The sequence below is a fragment of the Centropristis striata genome, chromosome 2 (genome assembly GCF_030273125.1).
Source record: "Centropristis striata isolate RG_2023a ecotype Rhode Island chromosome 2, C.striata_1.0, whole genome shotgun sequence".
Classification (NCBI taxonomy): Eukaryota; Metazoa; Chordata; class Actinopteri; order Perciformes; family Serranidae; genus Centropristis; species Centropristis striata.
In genome coordinates, this window is record NC_081518.1 from 38374498 (window position 1) to 38396485 (window position 21988).

At 39.5% G+C, this 21988-nt stretch overlaps 1 protein-coding gene across 1 annotated transcript in view; it reads right to left on the reverse strand.

The window, feature by feature from the left end:
- The window catches only part of LOC131988101 (thrombospondin type-1 domain-containing protein 4-like), a 52177-nt gene extending 33284 nt beyond the window's left edge, over nucleotides 1-18893 (reverse strand). Inside the window, exons 1-7 of the mRNA XM_059353128.1 lie at nucleotides 18570-18893; nucleotides 17929-17983; nucleotides 17269-17338; nucleotides 15642-15967; nucleotides 13763-14195; nucleotides 12515-12617; nucleotides 9256-9392 (exon numbers count right to left, since the gene is read on the reverse strand). Of these exons, the coding sequence (XP_059209111.1) occupies nucleotides 9256-9392; nucleotides 12515-12617; nucleotides 13763-14195; nucleotides 15642-15967; nucleotides 17269-17338; nucleotides 17929-17957 (1098 nt within the window). The 5' untranslated portion in view covers nucleotides 17958-17983; nucleotides 18570-18893. The remainder of the gene's footprint in view (nucleotides 1-9255; nucleotides 9393-12514; nucleotides 12618-13762; nucleotides 14196-15641; nucleotides 15968-17268; nucleotides 17339-17928; nucleotides 17984-18569) is intronic.
- Between the last annotated feature and the right edge of the window lie 3095 nt (nucleotides 18894-21988).

Below are 21988 nucleotides of genomic sequence, written 5' to 3' on the forward strand. Positions count from 1 at the left end.
TTGTTCTATTGTGTAACATATGTGCACAACCTGTAGAAATGTAATTTGAAAATTCCAAATGATTGCAGTCATGCTAGCAGCCTTTGCAGTGCAGCAGTGTATTAAGCTCAATGTTAATGGTATCATACCCACAATGACAATGCTCGCAAAGCAGTTTTCTACATGTATAATGTTTATCATCTTAATCTCCGTATAGCATGTTGGCAATATAACTAACATCTGCTACACAAAGTACAGCTGAGGCTGTCTTACATATCAAATTGACAAACCCAGGGACCTATATCACAAGTACTAATTGTACAGACAGCAATCTCAGAACCCATACGCTATCGGTCTGAAGACCGATATATATTATAGAATATATAGAATATTTCTGGTTTCTGGTCAGTACTACAAGTGCTTGAAATGGAAACAAGAATGCTTTTGATCCCAAAATATAATCTTGTTGCCTACAGAGTCTGCATTGACATGAAGATATCTGTTCAGATAGAGTAAAAAGACAGAATCTTTCCCCAGCAAATACCTGTCATAACTGTTACTGCATATGTCCAGTGACTGACGACAGGCTCTGCTGACATGAATCCATAACCATCTGCAGTGGGTAATGGTGGGGAACACCTTGTGAGCATGCAGCTGGGGCTTGTCGTGACAGAGATGGGATTGAGGTATCTCCACCAGTCTTCACCAAGCAGGCTGTATATCAGAGCACTCATCCCCCTTTTAACAAGTCTGTCTGTCCACCACAGCAGGCAATGCATAAAACAGATGCAGCTGTTGAGTGAGGAGTGGCCTCGGATGTTGTTTGATGAGTTTGGGCCTGAGCCACGCTCTGCTGGGAAACATGCCAGTCAGAGGGGAAGGCTGTGGCTGAGACCACGACACTGCACTGGTTCGGACTCATCTTTATTGAGAATAATAAGTTAAAGTATATGCTGAAATCTGTCAGCTCAATGCTGCACAGTAAGCATTAACACTACTAGAACACTGCAAGAAAGCCAACTTGTATTTTTTGGCCTTAAACAGTGATTTGAGGTGGTAAAACTTGGAAATATAAATTATTGACATTTAGGGCAATAATATAAGTTAGCACAACAAAGGAAGCCAGTTGTCTGCTCAAAAACAAGTTTGTGAGTTGTTGTTACTTATATCTTTAAGTTGGGGTTCGCAACAAGTACAATAGTTCTGCTAACTCTTATTTATTTGTTGTGAAATGCGGGAAAGCGGTGCTAACTCAAAATTGTGGTCGCAACATTAGCTGACATTTCATAGCAGCGTTACAATCGTGCCAATTCAGCACATTGCCGAAGTTAGCAGAAGCAAGGATTAAAAGTTATTACAATGTAAAATTATAAGTTAGTACAACTTACAGTTGAGCTGACAAAAATCTGAATTCAGAGTTGAGCAAACTCAAAATATTCAAAAACTTAAATTGTTCAGTTAAATTGTCCAACTTAAAATTTTATCGAAGTTTGTTGCCTTGAAATTTTGAGTTCACCCAACTTTTCTTTTGCAGTGTGCTGCACAGTAAGCATTAACACTACTAGAACCTGAATTCAAACAAGTCATGCCATATATTTGAACTTGAGCTTTCACCTTTCTTTTATCATTGTCTCCCACCTTACTGTGAAGAACAGGAGGAAATAGTGCAAACCCATTTCTGATTCTAGACTAGTGCAAGCTTCATAGATTTTTACCCTGAGCTGGGCCCTCTACCGCCAGCAGAGAAGTGTGTGGTCAGTGATCGGCCTTTAAAAATACACACACCCTTCTCAAATACCCTTCCTTGGTATAAAGAGAGAGAGAAGTCGCAGCTGAATGGAATTCCCACCATAAAGGGATCTTTCTTTCTCCGTTCATCTGAAATAAGTAACCACATTCACAGGGGGTTTCAGTGCCTCAGAGCTGGCTTTTTTTGACATGTTCATATACATGTGATTCATGACAAGCGTTTCCACTTATAAAAGACAAATGCTGGGCCTAAAAAAGTTATCAAAGGATATCAAATGTATGAGACATAACTCTCAAAAATCATGGTCGCTCAATAGTCCTATAAATTAACTAAAATGACGTAATACTTTCCTCCTCGGGGATTTAATGCAGTAAAAATATCATAAATCATAACATTTAGAGTTCAGGCTCAAAATCACGTCATATTGCAGTAAGCATTGGCACTGTGGTTTGAGGCAGAATAGTTAGTTATGTATTGTGTCAGATGAATGGGATTTGACATTTGCCTGGCCAGATAATACTGTGCTGGATGTTCTGATATTAAAAGGATCACTCCCTAACTTTGTTTGTAGAGATAAATAAACTACTGTACAGAAAACAAAAATCTAACTTCATCCAGCATAAAGGGGCTGAAGCTTTAAAGATGTAATGAATTTTGTCCAACACTCAGTTTATAGCCGAGACAATCTTTCTCAAAAAAATTGTTTTGTTTTCCATACAAAATGGACAGTTTAAGACAATATAATGTCTGTCCAAGACCATTTATTATATTCCTGGTTTTGGACAGACATTGGGTTGGGTATGCTGAAACACCCAATCAAGAGTGCAGTGCTACTCAGCAGTTTTGAAGCAGTTTCTTGGAGCCATCTGAGGCAGGACAAATGATGAAGGAAAGCAAAGTCCCAGCAGCACAGACAAAGAGCGCTGGGTGTCCTGAACAGTGAGCAACTGTTTGGCTTGCCTACACTCAGGATGTCGACAGTCTGTGAATATAAGCACAGGAACTAAAAAGTAATTAAATACATTGGCAGGTCATTGAAGTCTGTGTGGGAACTCTGTATATCAGCATGGACAAAAGAAATCTTTGACTATACTTTCTAGACATTTTGATGGGCAAAAGCACTGAAACCTTTGCTTTGAGTTTGTCAGACTACAAGCAGTCATGTCACTAAACCCTTGCTCCATCCCATCTCAGCAGACAATTAAGGCTAGGTGCCAATGCATGTGATAAAAGCTGCAGCACTGCTACATAAAACTACAGGGTACCTTAAAAGAGATTGATTTGCCTCATTAGTTAGACAGACATGCGTCTCTCTAACAGGCCAATTTGAGGGTGTCACTGCATCAGATTGAGAAATCTGAGACGGACACCTGCAGTGGCACCAGGAGCCAAATGTCAAATGGACAGAGCTGGGTTGTTATTCATGCAGCATGAATGGTGACAGGGAGAAGTATCAGGGACCACACAAACTGTGGGCTGTGTGGCAGGAGACAGTGTTTCCTGTGTAATCAGCAGCAGTGCGTCACCTCAACAAGCAGGTTTGGTTTGTATGGAAACTTAAAATAACAACATAATTGAGCCATATTTCCCTCTAAAAAAGAGAACAGTCCAAATGTTTTGAATTACTTTTTCATTATCATGATTAAGTATCTAAAAAACGATATATTGCCACAACCTGCAGCAGAGAACCGCAATGGGACCGATATGGAAGCCAAAACTAAAATTACCTCCAGACAGTCCAGACAAAGTAAAATAACGCACAAAGGAAACAGTGAGCTGCTGTATTGTGTGAGTATGATATAGCTTCAACCTTAGCTCATGACATTGCTCCTTTTCCCTTAAATTGATACACGCCTTTTTCTAAAATCACTGATGAAAAAGAGTCACACATGTGTTGGTACAGTATGCATCTGCATGAAGGTGTAGAAACACGGTCAAACCATTACATAAATATTCATGCAATACATGCTCAATCTGCAATGGTTTTACAATAATACCCTTACAAACAAATGCTCACTCACACAAACAAACACATAATCATATATACATACTCAGTGCATGTAGCTCCTCACCTTTAAATAAACACAGCTCTAAAGAGAGACTTCTGACAGAAAACAGGTTATAGGCCTTGTAGAACCTGATAATGTAATAAATTCCCGATAATGTAATAAAAAATCTGCACTTGAGTCCATTGAAAACGTAATAAAACCTGATAATGTAATAACCTCCCATTAATGTTATACTTTATTACATTATTGGTAAAAGTGTATTACATTATTGGAAAATGCATTTTATTACATTATCGGGAAGTTATTACATTATCAGGTTTTACTACATTTTCAATGGACTCAAGTGCAGATTTTTATTACATTATCGGGAATGTATTACGTTATCAGGTTCTACAGGCCTGGTTAAAAATAAACTACAAGCAAATACTATAATCTCCACTCTTGCACAGTAATATCCCATAAATTGAAGGCTTAAAATATACAATACGTGATCCTGACAGTCGAAATTTCAAATTAAGGACCCTAAGGGGTTTGGTGCCTTGCTCAGCAGGAAGGAAAACTGGCAAATCTGCAGAAAAGTCTGTACAGTCTTTAAATCCCTTTGAGACAAATCTGTGAGTTGTGATTCTGGGCTATATAAATAAAATATGTGTCCTAATATATTTTGCAAGAGTATTTTCAATCCCTGTGCAACAGTAGGTGTTGATGATGAATGCTTTTAATGCTCTATTTGAATAAGAAAATATACACCTATATGTAAAAAAGCAAACTTTCAACATATTTTTCTGCTAGAAAAATGCACAGTTGAGCAGCTTATTCTTTACAATGTCATTAATGTGTTTTGGGTTTCCAGTAATATGTAATTCAGTATCACTATGGTATGCGAGGACAGGCTCTGACGTGCTGGATCCCCTCTGTTTGAATAATTAGATAGAAATGATTGTGTTTTTAGTTTGCTGGGTTAGGATTTATATACCCAAGTGCTTATTTAGTTTATTGCACTTTAGTTTTACATCACTTTAGTTTTAACCTCATTGCTCTTACTGGTCTGGAAAATACCCAACAAAAATAGTTTGAGGCAAAAGAACACATACAGTTTTTGTAGAGAGAGACCAGTGAGAACTGGACTTTTAAAAACCAGAGCAGTACTGTGGAGTATTGCTATAACAACCATACAAACAGGAATCAAACTTCAACAGCCTGGTTTCCACTACAACTGCTCACCATAGAGAAATTACTGAAAACAGCAGGCTTATGTTATGGATTTGTAAAACATGTTATAAAATACAATCTGGTATATGTTTGAAGAGTGACCCAAAATTCACGTATGCACCTCGACTCTCAGCAGACAATCCAGCATATGAGCTCACGCACGATGCATTAAGCACATCTTTTTAAAAATACTGATGACATGATATTCCTGCAATTCCAATGCAAGAGACCATCAAACAGTTTGCATATTAAACTGCTCTCTGCTGTACTCCATTCTCATTCACTGAGTACAGCAGCTGGTTGGCTCCTGGGCAGAGCTGGAAGCCACAAAGGCCAAACAAAATGGTTGTAAAATGTGACCAAAATTGTTAATATAAAATCTGTTTATCTAGCAATTATACATTATAGGGTGTAAGTTAAATAACCACCTTCTTTAGATTGTCATGAGTTATTACAGTCGTCTATATTATTTAGTCATAACTATGTCATTATTAGCAAGCCTTTAGTATAAACATGCACTGACGAATCATAAATCTCAACAGATTATTGGTCATGCCCTGACCACTGTCATTCACATTTTTAAATTTAGCCTGTAATAAGTAGGATGTATTTGTCATATTTTTGGGTAATGTACCAACACTAAGGCCATACATTCCGTCAATTTAAAAATTGCGACACTCCTACTGCAGATTTGCCAGTTTGCCTCACGGGCAAGCCCTCAATTTATGGGATATTACAGTGCAAGAGTTGAGATTATTGTCTTGGCTTGTAGTTTGTTTTTAACCAGACCTGTAGCCTGGTTTCTGTCATATAGTCTGTAATCTATGGTCTTAAATAATGCTAGCAGCATATTGTATTTAGGTTAGGCAGTTCTTTGAGCGAAAGGCAAATGTCAGAATGATAACATGCTCAATGAAAGCAGGTATAATGTTAACCATTTTAGCATGCTAACATTGCTAACAGGCAATAGCTATTACAAAGAACAGTTGAGGCTGTTAGAAAGGTCTTTAGTTTCACAGCTACTGGTGGCGTTTCAGAAGAAATTAGGGGTTCACTTAAGTAGAATCTTCTATCTTAATATCTTAAATACATTTTACAGTATTCCATCCAACAGGTGCCAAGACATTTACCTCTAAAACACAAAGATCAACGACATGGTGGCACTAGAGCAAAACTAAGAGGGTCACCTTGGTTCACACTACACAACTTTTAAAGTCGTCAGATCACTGTACTGTTTACATTGTACAACTTGCTGTCTAACTGGGAGTCTTGAAGTTGTTTTCATGGTTCTCACACATCAGTACATGACTGACCAGTGACAGGAAATCCACCCAAAGGGCAATGGTGTTAGTATGGCCCGAAATACATTCGCTTATAAAGTTGTGTGAAAATCTCATGTTACTCTTTATTATTTTATTGTGAATTTATTTTAAGTGTGTTGCATTAAAAGTTTCATTAAATTTTGATCCATCAGTACTTTGATAAATTATAAAGTGTCATGTAAGGTCAAGCAGAGTGCACCGAACCAGCTGACCGTCAGCTGATTCAAACATGCACTTATGATGAATGACACTTCAAACAATCTGCTCAAGCAGCCAACTCCTCATTCTTTCCTGTGGTTCCTTCCTGCTTCATGCTGCTGATGCTGCCTCTGAAGAATAGCTGCAGCTTAAGGTTTTGTTTTTCCCCCAATGACATCTCCGACTTTGAGCATTGTGTTCAGTGTGTAATCCACATGTCATGGTGTGTATCTGTTGGGTTCTCCTACTGTTGCCCCACTAACTTCAATGATGAGAGTGGTTCTGATTTAAATTAAATTATCCAGATGTTTAAACAGTATTGCTTGGCTTGTAGCTCGGGGGATCTCCTGTTAGAATTGGCTGCAGCAGCTGAGAAAATCCCAGTGGGCAGGGTGATGAGAAAAAATATCCATGAAAAACTGCTGATGAGTTTGAATCCAAAAATACAGTAATCAAATAGTGGTCCGAGGCAAGAAATTAAATTATGAACACTTGCAGATCAATACCTTTGTACAATTTTTTTGATTTAGACTCATAAATCACAGTTTGGTTTCAGTTATTTAAAGTAATTTGCCCCTTCCCACGCAAAGGATCACCATGTCGTGTGTTAACAGTGGAAATGTGATCAAGGCCAAAAAGAGAGATCAGAGGGCTTTCTATCTTGATTAAATCTTAATGTTGCCAAGATTGTCGCTGGATTACAGCGCATGGGAAACACACGGGGTTAACGGAGCGAGGTCAGCATAACCAACTGGAAATGAACTCTTTCATTTTTTCTCTAGTTAAACCCTGATCAAAAGAATGTTAAAGTAAATCCAGCACAATGAATACATAGCCAGCCATTAGTGGGCCCACCCAGTGCCTTACAGTATGTTTCTGGCTCTGTGCTCACAGGTGTGTTATCATGGTGTGTATTAAATACGAGGTCAGAAGTACAAATATGTCATGCAGTGAGATCCCAGGTCTTCTGCTGTAGCCTAAGGGGTTAGAAACCTCCTCCTGACCTCCACTTCACTCCTAAACGCCACATATGAAGACCACTCACTCTGATGTCATGCTGCCCTCTGCTGGTCACAACCATTACTGCAGTAGATCTACTTCTTCAAGTATAATTCATTTTGGTCAAACTAGATATTATTTGCTGAGTTCAAATTAAGGGTATGATCACTAGTTAATAGAGATATATATAATGGACAACAACTAATTGTTAAATATAAACCGTATTCCAAGATTGCAGCATGAAATATCCAAATAAAGTGTTGACCAAAATGTTTGTATGACCTGCTCATTCATGATGCTATGATTCATGATGATTTGAGTGAACTAAGTGATCCCCTATTGGTTTAGACAGTTTTACAAGTTAAATCAACTACAAGGAGTTTAAAACTGGTTAGAAAACGGTCTTAATTCAATACTGATGCCTCCATATGACCGACTGGACATAAGCAAACAAGAAAAAAGATATTTCTATATTGGAGTGGTCTGTGTACTGTAGTAGTCAAAATACATGTCTTCCAATTCCCTGCAAAATCAGCCAACATGAATAACAGATCGCAGACCAGTAGAACAATAGCCTGTTTTAATTTTCTCATGCAAGATTTGGCAGGGAGTAGTACATTAGACAGGTAATAGGAAGCAGGGAAAGACTTTAAGGAAATTTCATTTTTGCTATGATAGTTTGTGGTTATGGCTGATACATGGCAGGACCGTCCATCCTTTTATCTTCTGCTTATCCATGACCAAGTTGCAGGGGAAACAGGCTAAGCAACGTATTCTACACGTCCCTTGTGCCCCGCAAAGTTTTTCAGCTCTTCCTGGGGAACCCCGAGGTGTGCCTCTAACAGGAGGTATCCTGATCAGATACCCGAACCACGTGCAGCCAGATCAAACTCTTTTCAACACAGGGGGTGGACAAGGACACATTAGTGCTTTTGTCCACATGGGCTGCCAAAATCAACACAAAATCAAAGTTCTTGTAGTTGAATATAACTGTCAGGGTGATGAGATATGGGGCACAGTTGCAGACTAAGGGTATCTTAAAGTTGTCCCAGAGGGAGAACCACAAAAACTGCAAGCAATTGGATATGAGAGGGGGAAACGTCTAAATAAGGCAATAAGAAAATAAATAACAAGCTTTTTTAAATAACAAGGCTTGGATAAGGAGGAGGGAGAAACTAAACCACCACTGCCGAGCAGCTTACTTAAAAAAAACTAATTCAGGGAACATAAGATAGCCCTAATAAACAAAACCAAATGGCTGTCAAGGAAGCCTTTAAATAACAAGGATGTGGGTTTAATAATGACCCAGGGCAAGGAACCAACACACTAGAAGTCACAAGATACCACCAGGAACACTACTAAGTGCAGGAAATGAGAGAGGAGATGCTCTCTGCCTCTGAAGGTGAGACCATGAGTCAGCACAGAACACAGAACCAGCTACATATATCGGCCTCCCACACCTGGTCCAAATCAGGGGCAATCAGTGACACACACACCTGACACTAACTGAGCTGATCACTGATCTACACTCACTAACTTTGGCCTCCTAGTACAGTGAACATTCGGGATGTTTATAGGCCTACATTCCTCTTAGTAATTGTACTTTGAACGGCAGATATCAAAATGTAAAAAAACTGAAAAACAGCTAAATGTATTATTTTCCACTACACATTTTCACAAGAAACACGGCTCTGGAAGTAATGGTCATAGCATAAAGGAAGCAAAGACGCTGGCTTGTGACGAAAAGGTTTAACTTTTTAAAAAGGAGTTTAATGAAGTAGCCTACCGAACACTTTCCTGCAACGCAGAGAGACGTTTCATTCAGCCCACATGGTGTCCCATCAATCACCCTCTCTGACTGTCGCACGTAGAACCTGAAGCCTATGGCCCGGCAGTTGAGTTCACAGTGTTGATCCCCAGGAACTGAAAGGAGATTAAGGAAAATTTTACAAATCCAGAAATGTTCATAACATATTATTTGGGATAAAAGTGGATAAAAGACAATGAAACCCATGTGATCAATTAGAAACAGAAATCAATCTGCATCTATACTTTCATCATGTTTCTCACAACTTATTCAATTCAATGCTTAATACATTTAGTATATGAAATGGATTCGTAGAGCACAGTGAATGCCAATTCCAAGGATGAGAATTATAAATATATATCTGAATCTTTTTTGCAGCATTAAAATATTCAAGCACAGGATCCGAAATACTTCCAGTCCCAAAAGGTTAGAGGTCAGTGGAAAATCACATTATGCAGGGCACAGGGCAACATTTTGTCATTTACCTTTTCTAAAATGGTGCATTTGAATATTTCTACATACTGGGGTCCCTAAACAGACTTAGAATACTGGATATATATACATATACTGGATATGACTTGAAAATTGAAACTTTTGTGAATTAATTGAGCCCAATGTTGATGTGTGATGATGTCATTCCCCAACGTAGCCACTTTATTGTAGTGAGAGCATTTTAAACTTGCACTAAAACAGTATTTGATTGGGCAAGAAAATTACAATATTTATGCTTGCTTTGGGCCTTGACCACTGCTTTAAAACTGTAACTAATGCCAATATAGTAACAGTTTAAAAATGATATTTGTTAAAGTGCCCTAAAGTAGCAGATTAGTGGGGTTTACGAATTCAGAGTGATTCAGAAAGTGTCTGATAAGTTATCAATGACTTCAAAGTACAAAATCAGAATATCCGAGAGCATCAAACGCTAGCACAATACTTATAATAAATGAAACAAACAATATATATATATCTTTGAAACAAGCTCTATGATTTCAACTAAAGATTCCCTGTTTTATTTGATCACAAAATAAAAATCAGCAGTGAGTGACCACAAAGGATCCTGATCCCCATTCTTAACATTTTGTTCAGGTGCTTTATCAATTAGATATATTATAAGCCTAAAAGCAAGGTATTTCTAAAACAGATGTACAAGAGCATACTTAAGCACTGTTCAAGATGGGTGTCAAATAATCCAGATTCAACCTCATACGTTTACCTGAGGTTATTTAATCTTTACATCTGCGTTATCCGTCAGTCAAGGTCTGCAGCACAAAGACGAGATCTCAAAATACACATGTGTTTGACAGGATATTAATCTGGAGACTGTTATTTTCATTAGTGTTCTCCGAGAAATTACATTTCAGGAGGTGTTTTGACTGTTGCCTGGATACTTCAGGTCAGTGAGGTCACAGAGTCTGTATGGATGAACATTTATCAGTGAGCGTACAGACAGGTGACATACTGCAGCGCTTACATCACAGTACACCTTAGTTCATTTAGGTCAAAGGTCAGGCAGCTGAAGATGTAACTGACAGAGAAAATGAGATTAATTGTGAAAAGTGTGGCCTTAAGATGTAAAGTGCTTGTTGGGTCAGGATCCTGACTATCTCGTACATCTAAGCCCCCATAGTTACACATTTTCAGTGACTTTGTGAAAACATTTTCAAAGGAAGACTGTGTGGTTTCACTTGTTTTTTTAACCACTTTGAAACATATGTATGAGATTTTTTACGCCATGCTAGTGCTGTGTCAGTCCATAACTTTAGTCCATGCCATGGGAATTTGTTCATTCATGGTGCCTAAAGGACGAAGCTTATACTAGACTTTAACTGTAACACCAACATGAGTTTGACTTTTGTGGTTCTGGATTAAGTTTCTGTTGGATTACACACATTGTTATAACTTTGGTGACAATAACCATCAACAGGTCAACATGTCCAGTACATTCACATGTCCAGTAGTGACATTCCTGTTAGCCTACTCTGTATTTTGTTTCTAGTGCTAATAAGCGAATATTAGCATGATAGCAACCTAAACATAGATGGTAAACCTAGTCAAAGTTACCTTCTAAGCATTAGCATATTAATATTTAATTGTTCAGGTGAGAATTAGGGACACAGATACATTTGTTTTCACAGCTAGCATGCTAATATTAACATTTTATATTAGCTCAAAGCAACATTGTATTTCAGCCTCACCAAGCAGCTAGCATGGCTGTAGATTAGCTGTGTCAATTTCTATTATTTATTTAGATAATGTTATATATCGCCACCCTGTTAAAATAATCGGCTAACTCATTTTTTCAAGTTTTGCAGGAAACACAAAAAACTTAACGAAAAGTGTAACATATGACATTTATTGATCATTTCACTCAAAAAAGGTGTAACAAAGGATGGCTATTGATATAGTAATAACACTGTGTGTAAATTATGTAACTTAAGAGAAATAAATGACTTAGGCAGTTTTTTTGAACATGCCTGACTTAAGCAAGATACGGTAACACTTTGAAGGTGTCTACATAAGAGTCACGCAAGCCTGTCAGAAACATGACATGACAAGTATCATGAGCATTAATGTTACTTCAAAGTGTCATTTATGTTCATGACACATCCCATGTCATGTTATGACATGCTCATGTCACTCTTAGGTAGACACCTTCAAAATAAAGTGTTATCTTGCTTAAGTCACAAAGGCATGTTCAAAAAATTGCCTAAGTCACATTTTATTTTGACTTAGGCATAATAAATTCAATTAAGTCTCACACTTGACATAGGCCATTATCTTAAAGGGGTAAAATCACATGATCTAATCAACTGAGGATGTAGGCGATTTTACCATAGGTGGCTGGCGTCATGAGGAGATGATTTAAGCAAAAAAACAATTTTGACAAAAAATGACTTAGGCGATTATTTTAACAGTGACGATATGGTTATCAAAACAGTCACTATTTACCAGAGTTTTTCAATACAATGTTTAGCCTATATTTATTTGTTTTTTATTACGACAATGTAATTTTTTGCCTTTTTGTCACATTTTTGAGTCTCCATGAGCTGACACCAGCAAACTGTTAACTTAGATAACAGTACTCTTACTGGGTCCACAGGGAAAAACACTAAAGCCATTTTATTTAACGTTACTTATGTTCCTTAGTCGAAACACAATAATATTGCATACATATTAATATGCACACACTACAGCATTAATAAACATATACATATATACATAAATGCATTGAACCTACCCTCATTGAAAGGTTCCCACTCGTACAGTCTGCCCATGAAAGGTTTGTTGTTGTATGACGAACACTGAACAGCCCTGATGTGTCTGCTGGATGGAGGACAGGTCTGAGGATGGACCAGACACACACACACACACACACACACACACACACACACACACACACACATTTATTTTCCACAAAGACAGAGTCAAACAGGTAAATCCTTTTGTAACTGCAGCAAGCTCAAACCTCTCATTGTCACACTCTGTAGACTTCTCTGTAGAACATTTTTAACGCTGTGCTTGTAGCTCACTCTTTCTTGCCAAAAGAAGTTAGATTTCAACATTCACCAGTGTAACTCAACCTCCCCGACATCCCCCCATATCTCCTTTGTCTAAACAAAGGAGTCCATCTGCTTTACTTTGCTTGAATATCTGTGTCATCACACACCAGAGACAATATACAGAACCAGACACTGTTTGAATTTACTTTAATGCACAGGATGGATTCCATAACCTTGGATCTAATACGCAAAACACATCCACACACTAGTATTAGTAGACCACTGGACAATAATATGTGTTAAGTATTAAATAGCTTTGAATTCTAAACATATTTTTGCTTTGGGAAGTTTTATGACAAAAATGGAGTTCCATGCAACAGTGGAATAATGGTGAAGTTCCACAGGGTGCTAATAAATGTCGTGCACCACCTACACTATATGTGCTTGTCACAGTAGATGTGCCAACACTCGTAAGTTAGCCATTGCTTTATATATTGTGAAAATAAACCACTTGCATATTATTCTAAAATGTATATGATGTTGTGCAAAGCAGCCCTTCATATTTCTTTTATATCTGTAATTCTTGGTAATGATGTCCCACCACTGCTTTTTTATTCTTGGTTTTTTAAAGCAAAATACTGCATAGCTGAAGGCAAGTTTCAGCCTCACTTTAATTTTTACTTAAAAAGGAGAAATGCAGAAACACAGGCATAGGATCAATATTTTGCTATACTGATCATTTGGGGAAAATAAAAATGAGAGCCCAGACGAAAACCAACAACTAATTTTAAGTGTCACAAATTTGTCAAGTGATTGTAGGATTATGACATTTTTTGCCATTACTGATCAAACATCGTACATCAAGGATGAAAAAAATACCTCAAAAACCAATACATACACTTTTTTTCTACCCACTGATTTATCAACAAAAAAATGAAAGCATTGTGCTGATGCTAACAGTAATAAAAAGGTGCATATTTGCATACATTACTATTGCAGATCCTGTAGTGAGCTTGCTCTCCTGTGCAGAAGGAACTAGGAAGGGGGTTGTAGGGTCTCTCTTGGTGCTGCTGGGGTTCAGACGTCTGGCTGCTTGATTGTGGCTCCTGCTGGACCGGATCCTGGTTGACTGAACCCGGCCTGTAGAGGGGGGCCCAGACTTGGTTATTTTTGGGCTGCTGTGCCCTGGGCTGCGTGTAGGGTCTGCTGTAGTGATGGAGATGGTTGGAGGGGTCCAGGTTGTGTGACCTGTGGCCACCGTGGCCTCTAATGGCGGGTTGGTGGGCATCAGCTGCAGGAGAGCGTCTCTGTCTGTGGGGTCGAGCTGTCCCAGAGCTGTGGCCTGCGCCCGTCTGCAATGGAGCAACATAAGGAGCTCTCCCGTAGCCATACCTCCCTGGGATGATGTGGGTGACCCTCCTGCAGAAACAAACATAAAGAGATCAACAACCAAACCAATAACTGTAAAGGTCAAGGTCAAGGTAACGTTTATTTCTAGAGCACCTTTTATACAACCAAGGTTGACCAAAGTGCTTTACATAACTGAATAACAACAACAACAAAATCCAATCCAATACAAGATACATAATTGAATAACAACAAACTCACAAATAACAATAAAAGACAATTTGATCTAATAATATATTACATGAGATGTAATATACAACACACAGAAACAACTGTCTTCTCACACAGGTTCGAAAGCCTGGGAGAAAAAATTAGTCTTAAGAGATGATTTAAAATTGTCCAAAGTTTTTGATGACCGGATATGCAGCGGTAAACTGTTCCACAACTTCGGGGCAGCCACTGCAAAAGAGCGATCGCCTTTTGTTTTTAGCATTTAGGCACATCGAGGTTTGACTCATTTGCAGACCTCAGAGCTCTGGTCGGTCTGTGAACCTGTATGAGTTCCGTCAAATAAACTGGAGCCAATCCGTTTAAAACTGTGTAGTAGTTGCCACCACCACCTCTAAAACCTACACAGCTGCTTTCCAGCACAGAATTTAATCCAGTTACATACCATCTTTCAAACTACAGAAAATATAATCTACTCGCTCCTAAAGCCAACTAGAGTTTTTTACAACAGAAGCTATGAAGCATATTTGGATCAACAACTTCTTTTATTTTAATCTTTTATCTGAATTTCTTCTTTTGATGAGGAACCTGTCACGGTTCTTCATCCAAAAAGCACAACTTTTGAGAAGCATTCAGATCCCAGTGGCAGAATTATGGGAGCTTTTGTCATTATTTGGCCCTTTAGATTCCAACTCAAACAACACCCCATTACTCAGCTGTCAGCGCTATTTGTTTAAAGGCAAGCACAACAGGAAGGAGGTCACAAAGCTGCCAAGCACAAGCCGAGCCTTTGACTACATCCATAAAAGACTTGCTTTCCACTGGAGGGCAGTCAGATGGCCCACAGTGATGGCTCCAAAGAGTCACTTTTAAAGCAGGCTGCTCAGCATGCAGCACAGACGTTTAGGCTTTTAGGGACTTGCAGATTTTGACAAAGACAAGTGCTGCAATGCTTCATTGAACATCAAGATATTCAAATCAAAATGTTTTGAATTATTCCAATAGATGTTGACTGGTTTTTCCTCACAGTACTTCTTTAGTGCTTTCTGTGTAACACTTTAGTAAATTATTCTGAAGGCTGCACAATTTGGAAACAATATTTTATTGTGACTGTTTGACTGCAATTGCCGTATGATTCACGATATTAAAAGAATGCTTGTTTTGGTATCATTCATTTTCATTAGAAAAAAATGAAAAAGATATCTTAAAGTGGTCATGGTTTGTTTTGTGTCATAGTCTGTTTTGTTGCTCTAAGTCAGTCTGATCACCCCGTGCAGGGTGATACAGTACCTCCGTCCACCAGGCCGGGTCTCCTTCTCCCCCCTCTGATTTCCACGACTGCTGCTGTTGGAGGACCTGACTGCGCTGCGGTGCAGAGGAACTGTTGGCCGCAGCGCTGAGATGATGTGAGTTGCTGGTTGCTGGGGCTGGACACCAGTTCTTCTGGAAGGGTGCTGGGATGGAGTGTAAACAGGGAGGCAGGGCCTGCTCTGCTCTTGTACTCCTCTTCCACAGGTTTGGGAGCATGCTGACCAGGGCCCCCAGGCACCCCAGGAGCCCTGAATTTCTCCATGCTCTGCCCTGAACTCTTGTTGGGGCTCTGCCCTCTCAGTAACCTGTATGGAGATAAAACAACCAAAATTAGCAACACCACAGAGTACAAAAAAAGCAAGATAGTGCCACAGAAAGTGAATGCCAAGGATGGATGGAAAGCCTCCATCAACAAGACTTTAATCTCCTGAGATCATGGCCTCATAACAAGGCTCAAGTCAGTGACCTCATCTCATCAACATGACTATCCGGCCCCTCCTCCTCCCACCACTGTCCATGAAACAGACCTCTGTTCACGGCTATAAAGCTCTGATTTGGCTGATTAGTGGGTGTCTGTTCGTGAATTATCCCCTATTGGCTACCTGCATTTCTCACTGTTGACTCTCTCCCTCTGTGCAACTTTGCCAGGGACGTATTAGCAGTGATCACTGCACTCTCTGTTTGAGGAACCTGCCAGGAGAAAGCCTGTGCCAAGTCGGCTTTATCCGTGGAGCTGCGTGGAAATCCTGCTCTTTAAGGAGCACTTTGTCTCCATTCACAGCAACCTCTCTGGGCACACACATGGCCGTAGTAAAAGCTCAGCTGCCTTTGACTTTCAGTGAATGGAAAGAGAATACAGAAGCACTAGGGAGAGTTGGCAGGAAGTTCTTCTCCTGTCAATCAGCCTGTGCAGCTATTCAGAGAGACCTCAGACCCGCTCACACACACACACACACACACACACACACACACACATACACACACACACCTCTTCCACACTGCTTCAGCCTTGTAACTGAACGCCACTGTCATCTCCCGGGTCAGCCATAGGTCACACAGCTGGGCTCCCGGTGGAAACACATGGAGCCAACTTGCACCGACCCCCGCTAACCTGACTGGATGGTGGATCTGTCAGTCAGTTTCATCAATGAGGTGCATCCACTAGTTTCTTCCATGTGGTTCCTGTGGCTCCGGAGGTCAAGAGGTGGTTTGCTGACAGCTGACATAAGTCCTCTCTGTTTCACTGCAATTAACAGAGCTTTTCACTCAAGCTCTCATTACAAGTTAACAGATTAGCACCACGGTCAGGTTCCTCCTGGGAATTCTCTCACTGTTTACACATACTGGGACAGAAGAGGCAGGAATGAAAGTCTATAACTTAGGGTGGCATTTGGCTTTGCCAACAAGGCACAATCATGCATGCCATCTCCCACTAGAGAGCACTCCAATAGCCTGTGCCAACCATGTGATTTGACTGTCAGATAAAACATCAAATTTCCTGGAATTATTCAAGGTAGGTCTACCATTCAGTGCAAGAGGGTGTCAAATGGTTCAAGCTAGAACACAGATTTATTTTTTCCAGCAGCAACACACGACTGCTGCTCACCTTCCTGTGGTCTGTGGTGTGTTGGGAGTCCAGGAGGTCTGGCCAAAGAGACATCAGGAGGACAGAAGCTCTACAGGAAACAAACTGGTTACTGGTTACTAAAGTGATTACTGGTGATACTGGTTTTATTATTTATTTATAAAGTGGCACTGTACGTTTACAGTCAAGAATATACATAGCATTTTGATGCTTAGAAATATTGCTTAATTGTAATGCTGCAGCTAACGTTAATTTCCCATCATTCTGTGGATTATTTTCTCAATTAATCGATTAGTTGTTTGGTCTATAAAATGTTAAAGAAATAGAGAAAAATCCCAAATGTCCGAATGACATCCTCAAGATATTCAGTTTGCTGTCATAGAAAGGTAGAAAAATAACACAATTTTCATATTTAAGAAGCTTGATTTGAGTAATTTTGAATTTTTTTCTCTCAAAAAATGACTCCAATTAATTGTTAAAATATCTGCTGATAAATTAAATAGTTATAGAAAAATAAAATAATTTCTGAAACTGTACTAAATTGAGAGATTAATAGGTAATCAGAGAAAGACAAAGTTACATACAAATACAGATACTCATCTACATTTAAATACAAATGGACACAAAACAAAAACCTTTAAAGAAATAAATAATTCATACATTGAATCACTCTGACATTACCTGGCAATCCAGACACAGGCTGCTTGCATAGCTCCTTGATTCTTAAAGTTGGACACTTAAGTGAAAATAGAGAAGAAGTTTACATTAGCATTCACCTGAGATGCACTGACATTTCCAACACAAATGTCTGTCTGTGTGGCCGTGGAGCTGAGGCACTGGAGGGTCAAAACCCAAAGGATAGCTGTGCCTGTGTGCCGTAAATATCCCACAAATGTCAACATCCTGCCACTACATCTCTCTGCCTGACAGTGCCTCAAAACACTGACTCAGGGAAAAATAAACGACTTCTATCCACTTGACCATGTGGGTTGACCTTTCTGACCATTGACTCCTAATGAGGGAGTCCCCCTGCTGAAAACCGCCTACCCTATTAGACAGCAGGTCTCAGGTCTAGCTAGGGAAGTACTTTCACCCCTCACCCCGGACCATATAACTCAGCCCTGCTTTACTCACGTCTAAATTAAGTTCAATGAACAAGAGAGGATGGTTAAAAAGTCCTAAACAGCCGTCCAAACCAGGAGAAAAACATACAGAATGCACAGTATACAATTGCGGTAATGCAGAAAAATCCCCACAATGATCCAGCAAGTAATTAATTAATAATCAACATTAACAGCACAGATATCATCATGCAGACTTACCTGATGCGGTTTGGCGAAGTATTTGCTACTTCACAGTACTTTCTAACCAGTGTATCCCAGTGCAGCTGCAGCGCTCACGGAATAATTTCCAAACGCAGGTATCCTCATGGTCGAAACATTAATCCAGGTGGAAATTCAGGGTTCCCTTCGGACTTTGTATTAAGCCATTTAAGTCAGTAAATCCTTGTCCAGAGTTGTGAATCAAATCCTGGCGCAGCAGAAAGTCCGGACCTTGGTCATCATGGTGAATCAGGCGGTTCTACTTTTACGCACAAAGACACAGAATGACAGAAAGCTGGAAACAGACACTGCAGAAAGAAAACAACCTCTGCTGCGCCCTCTGCCGCAACAGCCACTCTGTCTAGGTGTGTGTGTGTGTGTGTGTGTGTGTGTGCCATGTAAATATGAAGGTGTGTGTCTCCTCCTTTCACTCCGTGAGTGGCGCGCTTGGCTGTGTTTGTGTGTTGAAGAACGAGAGAGGCTTTTTTCCCCCAAAACACTTCAAACACACACTTTCTGACACTCATCTGTTCCACTCTGAAATGCTCATATTGGAGCCACAGGTAGGTAAATGATCTCATTCATCCACTGAAGTGAAACCAAAGCCCAAAGCAGCACCTGGCAACTCTGTTGGTGGACAGAAAGGGGACATATAAATGAATTATTAGCATAAAAAAAGAGGCCAGTAAACTTAGTTATTCTTTATTAACATTGCCATTAACATCTGCCTGGTGTTACCTTTGATCTAACAAGCTCCACCATGGATAGATAACAGAATGGGGGATAATAATGGCCCAGGGGTCCAAAGTGTCAGGATGCCCTGTGACTTCACCTGTAAACTGTTACCCCAAGAGACCCCGAAGAGATGCTAAATGGCCAGAAACAGGAACAAAATATACCACATTAACGAGTGCAGAGACACAAAACAACCACAGTGAGACACAAAATAACCCAGAGACACAAGACTACCAAAAATGATTCCAGATGTGCAGGACAACTACAAAGAAACACAAAACAAATACAAAGACGGCCAAAGAAATAACACAAAATTACTTAAAAGCAACATAAAACCACCAAATTAATACAAAGAGATACTATGCAGAAGAAAACATACTGACCACTTTAGTCAAGTCCAAAATGTCCTCCAAGTGCATAGGAGAAAATAATTCCTTGAAGCAGCCTGGAGGACAGACATCAAACCTTTTGTTTGCTGTCGGCTAACAACAGCTGTATTGTTTTCTCAAGGGGAGAAAAACTACCAACAAGATGGAGTGACATGTCGAGTGTTCCATATAGTGATTTATAATCCTGAAATGATTGTCAACAAAATCATCACAAACATTAATTCAAGCATGTCACCCAGGGTCAGCAATGATTTGTTGTCCAAATGTAATAATGTCCAAATTTTGAGAAAACTAACCAACTTTTAATCTAAAAGAAAAATGGGATGTTTCACATAAAAGCCTCCTAATTTATGAGGCTGGTCCCAAAGTGTTGCACACCAACAAAAGCCTATAGAAGGGGAGTGCAGTGAAACTTTTCTCCACTGACTTTCACTTTTTCATATTCATAAACTGAAAGGACTCTGTGTACTGTTCTCTTTAGCCTGTTTGTTAATTTGACAGACAGAACAAAACAGAGCTATGCATGGTTCAGTGGTTTACACCACACAGTGCGATGACATACAGTTTGCATCTCATTACAGCTATTGTCTGTTAACATGCTGGCTTGACAATGGCTTCATTATAGCCAAACATAATCTGTAAATATTGTGAAATATATCAGTTTGTGCATATATCTGCAAAAGTAAGCCTGTACCTACAAATCCATCTGCTCATCCATGTGCCACTGCACCGTATTGAAGTATATTTTATCTGCAGGGGAGCTGGTCCTGTTGTTGTACCCACTGACCGTCCTCTCTGGTGCGTAGATGTTTGCCTTTAATCCCAATGTTTCCAAAGCCTTCACAGGCAAACAAGCCTCTAATTAAAGCATCGTTAATGAACTCCCGTTCCGGATGACCCATTGAAGGCCTCTCCAGACGAGGTTTGGAGAGGGGGGGTCAGTGTTGTCTGACACTGGACACAAATATGCATTGACTTGACACTGGACACACGCTACGCTGAAAAAAGAAAAGAATGTTTGAGTATAAAACAGAATAATACCTTACACAATACTTCATTATTTATTTTACAAATAAGAAAGACAGAAAAAAATGTGGTTAATTTAGAAATAAGGTAAATATGTTGCTCATTTGTTATCAGAGTTTATGTTTCTTTAAGCCTTCAAACAAAGTGATGTTACAGTTCCCGATGGTTATTTTTTGCAGTGTATGGATAACAATAAACAATGCACTCGGTTCATTCCAGGAGAAACTAATAGTTGGTGCTATGAGGTGGAACGAATTGGCAGCCACGTCTACAGACTAGACAAAAGTCTATCAGAGGGTCGAGCACATCAACACACTGCAGCCTCCAAACCAGCACTTAGCTTTATTGCTTGTAATTCACCCGGACACAAATTGTGAGGATAATATTGCATGACCCGAGTCTTTTGGTAGCTCCATATTCTCCTCTGTGTACCAGCAGAGCTAAGGCCTATGATGCTGTTGTGACAAAAAAAAAATTAGCCACAGCCTCTAGTGGCTGTATCAACCACCTGACCTCAACATCACAACTCTATATCCTGGCTTTGTACTTCCCCTTCGGAACTCTGGGAAAATGCTAATGTAAGGCACTGTCTGCTTTCCAGCGATGAGATATTGTTCCGACTCTCTGTCTCTGCATCTGCATGCTGTCACTAGACTCTGAGTTCTTTCAGTCCTTTGGGATAAGCCTTCTCTCGCTATGTTGACAGCCAGAGTCCCATAAAATGACAAAATGTGTCAGCACAAAGCAATGAACCCAATGGTTTCTTGTCAGCGAAAAAAAAGAAAACATGGAATGAAATTTATTTTTCATGAGATCTTCATAGGACAGGCACCCTGAAAAACAACACATTAATTCATACTTCCAATACGATATGTTTATGGATTTGTTTTTCACTGGAGGATATATTGTATAATGCTACTTAGTGAGAGCAAAATCTGAAAAAAATATGTGTTTAGTGTAAATGTCTGGACAAAAAATGAAAGTACTCATCTAGTCTGGTTTGGATTCAACTTGCTTAGGATAGTGTAACACCTTGGTGATTGAGGTGAACACTCACAGATGGAGAAAGGAAAATTCTTTGAAAGGTGTTGGTCACCACTAAAAACAAGAACCCTGCACCAAGAACATACTCCTGCAATATACAACCTGAAGTTCTTGTCTTGTTCAAGTCAAATACCTGTTAGCATGGCCTTAATGTCAACTCCTTGGTGTGTGTGTAATGTTGTTTGACACTCCGGGTTGGTGCTGTGTTACCTGATTATTTAAGGG